General features: G+C 45.5%; 1 protein-coding gene across 1 annotated transcript in view; it reads left to right on the top strand.

Annotated features, from left to right (window-relative positions):
* INPP5D (inositol polyphosphate-5-phosphatase D) overlaps nt 1-8,378 on the top strand; it is an 82,479-nt gene that overhangs the window by 33,953 nt on the left and 40,148 nt on the right. Inside the window, exon 3 of the mRNA XM_019542885.1 lies at nt 5,147-5,297. Coding sequence (XP_019398430.1) covers nt 5,147-5,297 — 151 coding nt within the window. The remainder of the gene's footprint in view (nt 1-5,146; nt 5,298-8,378) is intronic.

An 8,378-nucleotide genomic window follows, 5' to 3' on the forward strand; every position in this document is an offset into this window, starting at 1 on the left:
GTTTGTGAGGCTGGGGTTAGAGTCTCACAAGCTAATTTTAAGGGGTAATTTTGCTCCTTTAACTACTGTCTCATTGCCTGCCCCATCTGTTTCCATCTGATGTCTCATACTTAGACTTATAGATTTCATAGAATTAGAGCTGGAAGGGACCTCACAAGATCATTGGGTCCAGTCCCCTGCCCAAAGGGCAGACAGTCATGAGGGGTCAAATGATCCCAGCAAAGTAGGCATCCAAGTGTTTCTTAAAGGAATCCAGAGTAGGTGCTTGCACCACCTCTGGGGGGAGTGAATTCTAGGCCCTGGGGACTCGGACAGTAAAGAAGTTTTTTCCTTATGTCCAACCTAAAACGGTCTTCAAAGAGTTTGTGACCATTGGACCTAGTCTTCCCATGGGGTGTCCTGGTGTACAGATGTTCTCCCAGTTCCTGGTGCACACCCCTTGTATACTTATAGGCTGCCACCACGTCACCCCTGAGTCTATGCTTTTCCAGGCTGAAGAGTACCATGCCTCTCAGCTTCTCCTCATAAGGCCTGCTCTCTTGTCCTCTAACATTCACGTGGCTCTCCTCTGGACTCTCCTGAGCTTCTCCACATCCTTTCTGAATTGTGGAGCCCAGAACTGGACACAGTATTCCAGCTGTGGTTTCACCAAGGCTGAGGAAAGTGGGAGAATGTCTTCCTGGGTCTTGTTTGAGATGAATTGGAAGATGCAGGCCAGAGTTTTGTTTGCTTTGCCAGCTGCGGCATGACATCGGTGGCTCATGTTCATCTTGTGGTCAATCATGACCCCCAAGTCTCTTTCAGATGTGGTGCTTGCTAGCATAGCTCTGCTGAGCCTGTAAGTGTGGCAGGTTCTTTCTCTCGAGGTGGAGCACCTTGCATTTCTCGGCATTGAATGCCATCAGGTTTTGACCCACCCACCTTGTAAGCCTGTCACGGTCAACCTGGATTGCCAGCCTATCCTCTAGGGTGAGTGCACTTACCCATAGTTTGGTGTTGTCAGTAAACTTAGCCAGTCCGCTTATAACACCCAAGTCCAGATAATTTATAAACACGTTGAAGAGTATAGGCCCGAGAACAGAGCCCTGGGGGATGCCACTGGTTACAGTGCACCAAGCTGATTTGATTCCATCAGTTATTACTCTCTGGGTCTGTCTGTGGAGCCAGTTCCCCAGCCATCAGACTGTGAAATTGTTTAGGCCGCAATTCCCCAATTTTTCCACGGGAACCTCATGGGACACCAAGTCAAAGGAACCTTTTTGTTCTGTATTTGTAGGAGCCCTTGCAACATGGGTCGCTGCTTTATGAGGAGAATTCTTAGAGGCTACTGTAAAACAGATAATTAATAATGATCAGATGGGGTGCTGGAACATATCTGAGTCTCCAAGGTGCCATTGCAAAAATAATAATAACAACTGAAATTTCAGAGCAGATAAACTGCTGTGGTGGACAACAGGGAAACAATAGATTGACCAAGTTCACTTGCACTGGAAATTAATTGATTTCAGGATTCTTTTCTATTACAGACTGGATTAAGGAGTTATATTTCCTTAATAGTTTTCTTGTCATTGAGTCCCTGAGTCTAGACATTATACCCAGCCAGTATCAATATATGTAAATGCCTGGTATGGATTCATAGGTCCAGATCCTATTTCCATTTTCACTGATGCAAACCCAAAGGAACTCTCAAAGACAGTGGAATTATCCTGGTTTTACACTCCTACGGGTGAGGGCAGAATTTGACCTGAAATGTTATATAGAAGCTGAAACATGAGGGGTATCAGCTAACAGCTTGTTCCAATATCTCGAACCTTTTGTAGAAATGTCCTTACACAGATATCACTTCTTGTGTCTGCCTGTACCTGCATGAATGTGATACTTTCCACAGTGCCGGAATCAGAAACAGGGCAGACTGCAGGACACCCTTGCAGACAGGAAAACAGACCTTTTGACTGAATTCTCAAAAGCAACCTATACATTTTCAGTAAAAATGTTTTCCTTTCTACCTGCTTAAAGACAGACAGAGATATTAGAAAATAAATGTTCTGAACATTGCCTGTGGACAGCAGACCAGAGTTGTTCATTTGTGCATGTTTGCTGAACATGTTGCCAAAGCCAACCCTAGGGAAAATGGTGCCCTGGGCAAACTTGTATTTGGTGCCTGCCTGTCTGGGGCTTCTCTTCCCTTCCCACTTCCCCTAGAAAATTTTCCTGTCCCTAACACAAGTTTTAGTTTGCAAGGAACATCTCAGGCTTCAGTGCATGCTTTATACTCACCAGTGCTGGTGCCAAGCTGCAGAGGGGCTCCATCCAGCAGGCTAGGGAGCTAGGCAGGGTGTCTCTGTCTTTGGCAGGGACCACACTGGCTGCAGCCCCATGGAGCCAAAGTGCAGGGAGCAGGAGCCTGTGATGAGTGGCCCGTAAGTGTTGGCACAGGGGCCTCCAGTGCCCGGTGACCTCCACAGGACTCTTACAGGGCCTGGCATGCAACTGGCCGCATGGAAGCAAGACTTGACCTTTCTTGCTCCCGTCTATGGGCCGCTGGCCCCAGCCTGGGGCTCCCTGCATGTGCCACCCCGCTCCACCAAGGCCCCATCCACATACCGTATTGGTGTCACATGGGACCCTAAGCAATGCCCGAAACCAGTACTGCTGCTACCTGTTGCTTGTGGCACCTGGGTGCGCATGTGTGCACATGCGCATGTGTATGTGTGTATGCACATGTGTGTGTATGGCATCCCCCTGACTACAGCACCCTGGGTGACTGCCCACGTCACCTACCCCTAAGGCTGCCTCTGCACGTTGCTGTCCTAATTTCTGGCATGTGATGTTATTCTCTTAGAGAAATTAAAAGGATTCTTTCAAGGCATTTTTCTGCTGGTTATGATTTTTGTCAGTGTTTCTCAGATTTAATCTTTTTCACTATGTCTGACTTTTATTTGGTCCTGTGTTTAATATTAAAAAGCCCCATGAACAAGATAAATATGCAAAGAATAAGAGGTGAACCAAAGGCAAATATGTCTTTTAAAGGTAACACGTACAGATTAAAAGGTTCTGAGACAAGATTTCATAAAAGCTGTGTTAGAAGCTCCTGTATGCTAATAATGAGAACATACTTTGAAAAATAAATGAACATGCCTCTGGCACCACCAGTGTGAGACTGGGAATCCAGCTATGAGGATGTACTCATCTATTTTGTATTCAGGCAGCAACTTTGATAATTAAAGGATAAATGTGTATCTTATGTGAAGTCTAGCCCCAGACATCTATAATCCCATGAGTTTAATGTCCCCTGAGTGTTCCCTCCCGTTGGTTTTGGGTGCCTCCCCACTCCCAGATGTACACTACTCTTGGTGGTTGGTGTTTAAGCCAATAGCATCCTGACTAGGCAGGGAAGCACCTGCCCCTGGGCTGTTCCCTCATTCCTGCATCAGGTTCTGGAGGCTGCTTTGCTTCCTGCAAGTGTGGGAACTTCTTTGGACTAATTTCACAGTGGGGAAAACCTCCAATCTGCTGTCCCTGCCTGACAGGATGATGAGAGCTGTTTCCATTGGGAACAATACTTCCTGCAAAGCAATTGAGCTTGTGGATAATGGATCAACTGAGCGTGCTTATGCACTGCCATCTGTTTGGGATCTGATGGTATGTGCTTGTAATTTCAGAAGCAGCCATAGACAGACACTCCCCTTTCTTGGCTTTGCTCACTGCCTGTGCAGCATGGGCTAATGGACTGACAGTTTGTGTGCTGCCACAGTGAGTCAGTTCTTTTATGTTATCAGGGCTGTGTGTGAAGGCAGAACATTGGGATGACATGAATGGCAGCTGCAGACTGGTGAATCTGGCACACCCAGGTTCAATGGCAATTTCAGACAGCTTTGCTTCTGAGGACTCTGCATGGTTAACTCCTCAGATTTGCCACCTTTTAGGATGCAGTGTCTGACTTTAATGATTCAGATTGTCTCTCACTGGTGGGAGGTCCAGGCCAGCACTTCCCAACATTTTACAAAGCCTCAACCAAAATTATCTCTTGGAAGAGGAACTTCAGCTGTGACAAGGACGGGTCCAGTTTGGGATGGCATGGACACTAAGTGCACAGCTGACAGCCCAGAGGTTGCAAATTCAAGGCCATAGCAGAAGTTCTCACAGTGTGACTGGGTCAGATTTCATCAAATCTGTGAATTCTGCTAAATACCATGTCACAAGAACATGAAAAAGGAAGGAAGGGACTGGACCCATCCTTTAACAGAGAGAGGTAGTTTTCTGTATTAGGCTGAAGTCAGGCAGAAGGTAGGGTAATGTTGCACTTTATAGACTAAGTGAATCAGAGAACACACTGTGCCCACAAACATGGCTCCCTGCATCTCCTTTGGAATACCTCTAATGCGGACTACATCAGCCTGTAGTTCAGTTTTTGCAGCACATTTCAGACCAGTGACAGCAAAATGGGAATCACAGTCACAGACTTTCAGGCTGTCACTGAAATAGAAGTACAGCTTATGTATTGGACCCTCAAAGAATTCCAGAAAACAGCCTGAAATCCTCTGCACCTTTTGGGAACTTAACAAATAACATTTTAATATTGCTTTTCAAATTAAATTCAGCTTTTAAAGGACAGGTTTAGTTCTTTTAAGATCCAAAGGACAAGCATCAGGGTCAGATGGGAACTGGCTCCTCTAAAAAAAAATCTATACTTATTTAAATTCCTAAATGTGGACCTTAAAACCTTGTCTAGGTTTCTTGTTCTGATTAAAAGAGAAAGTACACGAATTGATGCATGGGAGACATTTTTATTTTTCCTTACAGGTCTTCATTACTTAGAAGTGAAACATACTTTAAAATTAAACTGAATTGAAAATGGGATCTCTTCCATTTAGCTCTGCTGAATCTCTGAGGTTATTTTTGCTGAGCCTGGCTGAAGCATGGGTGCATTTCTGTTTGGGTTTGTATACTGTGAGCTGTTCTGCAGAGAACAGCTGGGCTCAGGTGGACAGTCTGAAAGCTGGCCTGGCTTTCTCTGAATTGTTAAAAAAACACCTCTGAATGTTTTTCCTCTTTCTGCTTTTCCTCCTGTGAAGATTGAAATTTCCACAGTAGGAATGATCCCCAACAGTGTCTGACAACATGTGTGTCCTGTGGGTTATTGCAGGCATCAGAAGGTGTCCCAGTGAAGTACTTTGACACCCTGGAGGAGCTGATAGAGTTTTACAAGAAGGAGTATATGGGACTGGTATGGCACCTCAAATACGCAGTGCAGCGAGAAGAGGAAGATGCAGGCGATGAACCAGAGGAGGATGCAGGTGAGATATCCAGGGGATGAGTGGATGACATAGATCTTTGATGTTTGCTCTGAGCTGGAGAAGACATAGTATTGGCAGGGGTTTTCTTAGTTCTTCTGAACCTGATTCTCAACAGTGCAGAGCACCTATAGTTTCCTATCAACTGCATTAGATGGGTGAGTGCTTGGTGAGATACCTAAATATTACCCCCCTTCATGTGTCTGCGCTATGAAGTGTGTCCCTAACAATCAAGAGACATTTAGATATCATAAATCATATCTCACTTTAATGAGACAGGCAAAAGGTACAAAGATGTGCTGGATGCTTCACCTACAGCTGTGTTTGGAGTTTCCAACACAGTGCCCCCATACTCAGTAAGTGGATTTCCTGATATTGGTGGTTGAAGAAGCCTGCTGATCAGATTTCCTCATGCCTGGGGACAGGAAAAAATGGCAGGTGAATGGCTGATGTCAACCTCTCCATTTGGGGTTTTTTAAAACAAAAATCATAGAATTGGTGACCTCCACATACGTGCCTATTTGCAGTACATTCTTGCTTTGCATGCACACACAGCATTGTGCCTACATGGAGCACCCACTGCAAGCACTGTAGGGTATGTTGATTGTTATACCTCTCCTATAGTGCCCAGTATGGCCCCTGGGACCAGGGGCATAATCTCTATAATATCCCTTGTAATACAATATTTTACTGCATTTAGCCTTGAGATCTCTAGTGGGCTATTACTAGCTGTCCCATATTCCACACACCCAAAGGGAAGAAGCAACACTGTAGTCAGGAAAGCATGCTGGCAGCCTTGTTCTGCTGTCTCTAGAAGATTCATGTTCTAAACCAACGAGATAGGATGTCCAAGATAGGATGTGCCAATCGGACCTTGCATCCACCTTCACATGAGGATTGTAACTTCAGTCCATTGCTCTAAATGAAGTGCACTACTAGTGGGAAGTGAAGAGCTTGGTATGTTGTTTTAGTCCAGTAGTGGTCAATCTTCTGGCCATCAGGCCAGGGCCGGTTCACAGGCCAGATCAGGCTGTGCACAGTTTCTGCCTGGCTTACACTAGCTTCATGCTGGGATTGGGCACTGGGTCCCTGTGCTGCCCCTTCTCAGCTCTTTGAGCAGGGATCAGGGCTGCCCCTGTGCACTGGGTTGCTCGGTGCACTAGGATCAGGCCCTGGGGCCTCATACCATGCCTGCCTGCTGGGATTTGGCCTGATGGGCCTATGGCCCTGTGCTGCCCTCGCCTAGCCCCATGCACCAGGATTGCACCCTGAAGCACCCTATGTGCCTAATCCAGCACACAGGGCCATGCTATCCAGCCCCTGGCACTCCCCATGGGTCTGAAAATTTGGTAGCAGGGGAGTAGTGCCACTACGCCCCTGCTACCAATTTTTTTAACCTTTGGGGAGCTCCACAGGCTGGATGACCCAGTGCCAGGGGCCAAATCTGGCCTGCAGGCTGGGGGTTAAGCACTCTTGCTTTAGTTCTTCAGCAGCAACTTTAAAGTGAGATTTCTTGGGCTGGATTCTAGTGGCGGTCTGCATGGAATTTAAGGATTATATGGCCCCTTTAGAAGAAATTAAAGATAACCTAATGTTGTGTGAGAATTTTCCTCTCCCTAACACAAATTTTAGTTTGCAAGGAGCATCTTAGGCTTCAATGAATGCTGACTGCGTTATACTTACCAAGGGCCAGCTTGTGTCTGATATTAGCAGCTTATATGGCTTATTTTACTGTAGTATCAAAGCAACCAAACTTTTCTGTATTTATCCTCACACGCTGCTAATGAGGTGACGAAAATAGTGTGGTATATCCCAACATAACAAACGTGGAATCAAGACCCAGAGAATCTAAGCAATTTGCCCAAAGTCGCACAGAATCTGTAGCAAAGCAGAGAATTGAACCAAAATCTCCTCTTAACCACAAAGCCATGCTTCCTGTCTTCTGTACATCTAGAAATGATGTGCATGATAATGCAACTCAGCTGTCTCCAGGATAAAATCTCTTTGGCATGTGTTTCCCATGACACACAGATACACCTCTATGCTCCTGCAGAGTTTTGTGTACACATAAAAAATAAGCCCTACTTGATCTCTAGTTATGGCTGGAAAAGTACTAATGAACTTTGTAAGGATCTTCAGTAAGGCTTTTGACACTGTCTCATATGACATTTTTACAAGGAATTTAGGGAAGTATGGCTGAAACTACTGTAAAATAGGTGCACAGTGGGTTGGAAAAGAATACTCAAAGAACAATTGTCAGCTGCTCACTTTTAAACTGTGAGGCTGTATCACATGGGGGTTTGCAGGGGTCTGTCCTGAGTCTGGCACTATTCAATCTTTTGAATCAATATTTTTATTGATGACTTGACTGATAAAATAGAGCCAAGAATATTCTAGAATACTTTAGACTAGACTAGAATAAGATTTGTCCATGACGCCAAGCTCAAAGGGATTGCAAACACTTTAATGGACAGGATAAGATTTCAAAATGATTTTGAAAAATTGGAGAAAGGATCTAAACTAAACAGGATGGAATCCAGTAAGGGCAAATGCAAAGCACAACATTTAAGTGGGAATAACCAATACACAAATATGAAATGGGGAATGACTGATTAGGTAGCAGCTCTGCAGAAAAGGATCTAGGGAGTCCTAGTGGTTCAGAAACTGAACAGGAGCTAGCAGTGTTATACTGTTGTGAAGAAAGCCACCATTGTTGTGTGATGGACAGGGATCCTGGTTTTCCATTTCCCATGGAAAAGTGGAGAAAAACATGGATTTCCCCCTTTCACTAAGGGAAATGCAGATTTTTCATTTTACTGGAGAAACCCACGGATTTTGCACATTTGCAAAGAGCTCTCTGCAGGCTGGCAGAGTTCCAGCCTGCAAGGAGCTGGGGGGAGTGGGAGGAGGGCAGTCAAGCAGGAAGCACCACGTGCATGTATATGCACAGGGCTGCCAGGCAGTTTGAAGAGCAACTCCCACAGGTAAGTCAGGAAGTGTGGGATTGAGGCCCCCATAAGGAGGGAAGGAGGGAGGGAATTGGGTAGGGCTGGGGCTGCTGCCCAGCTGGGCACTGCTTGGGGT

This window comes from Crocodylus porosus, unplaced genomic scaffold, assembly GCF_001723895.1.
Source record: "Crocodylus porosus isolate Cpor-Errol unplaced genomic scaffold, CroPor_comp1, whole genome shotgun sequence".
Taxonomy (NCBI): domain Eukaryota; kingdom Metazoa; phylum Chordata; order Crocodylia; family Crocodylidae; genus Crocodylus; species Crocodylus porosus.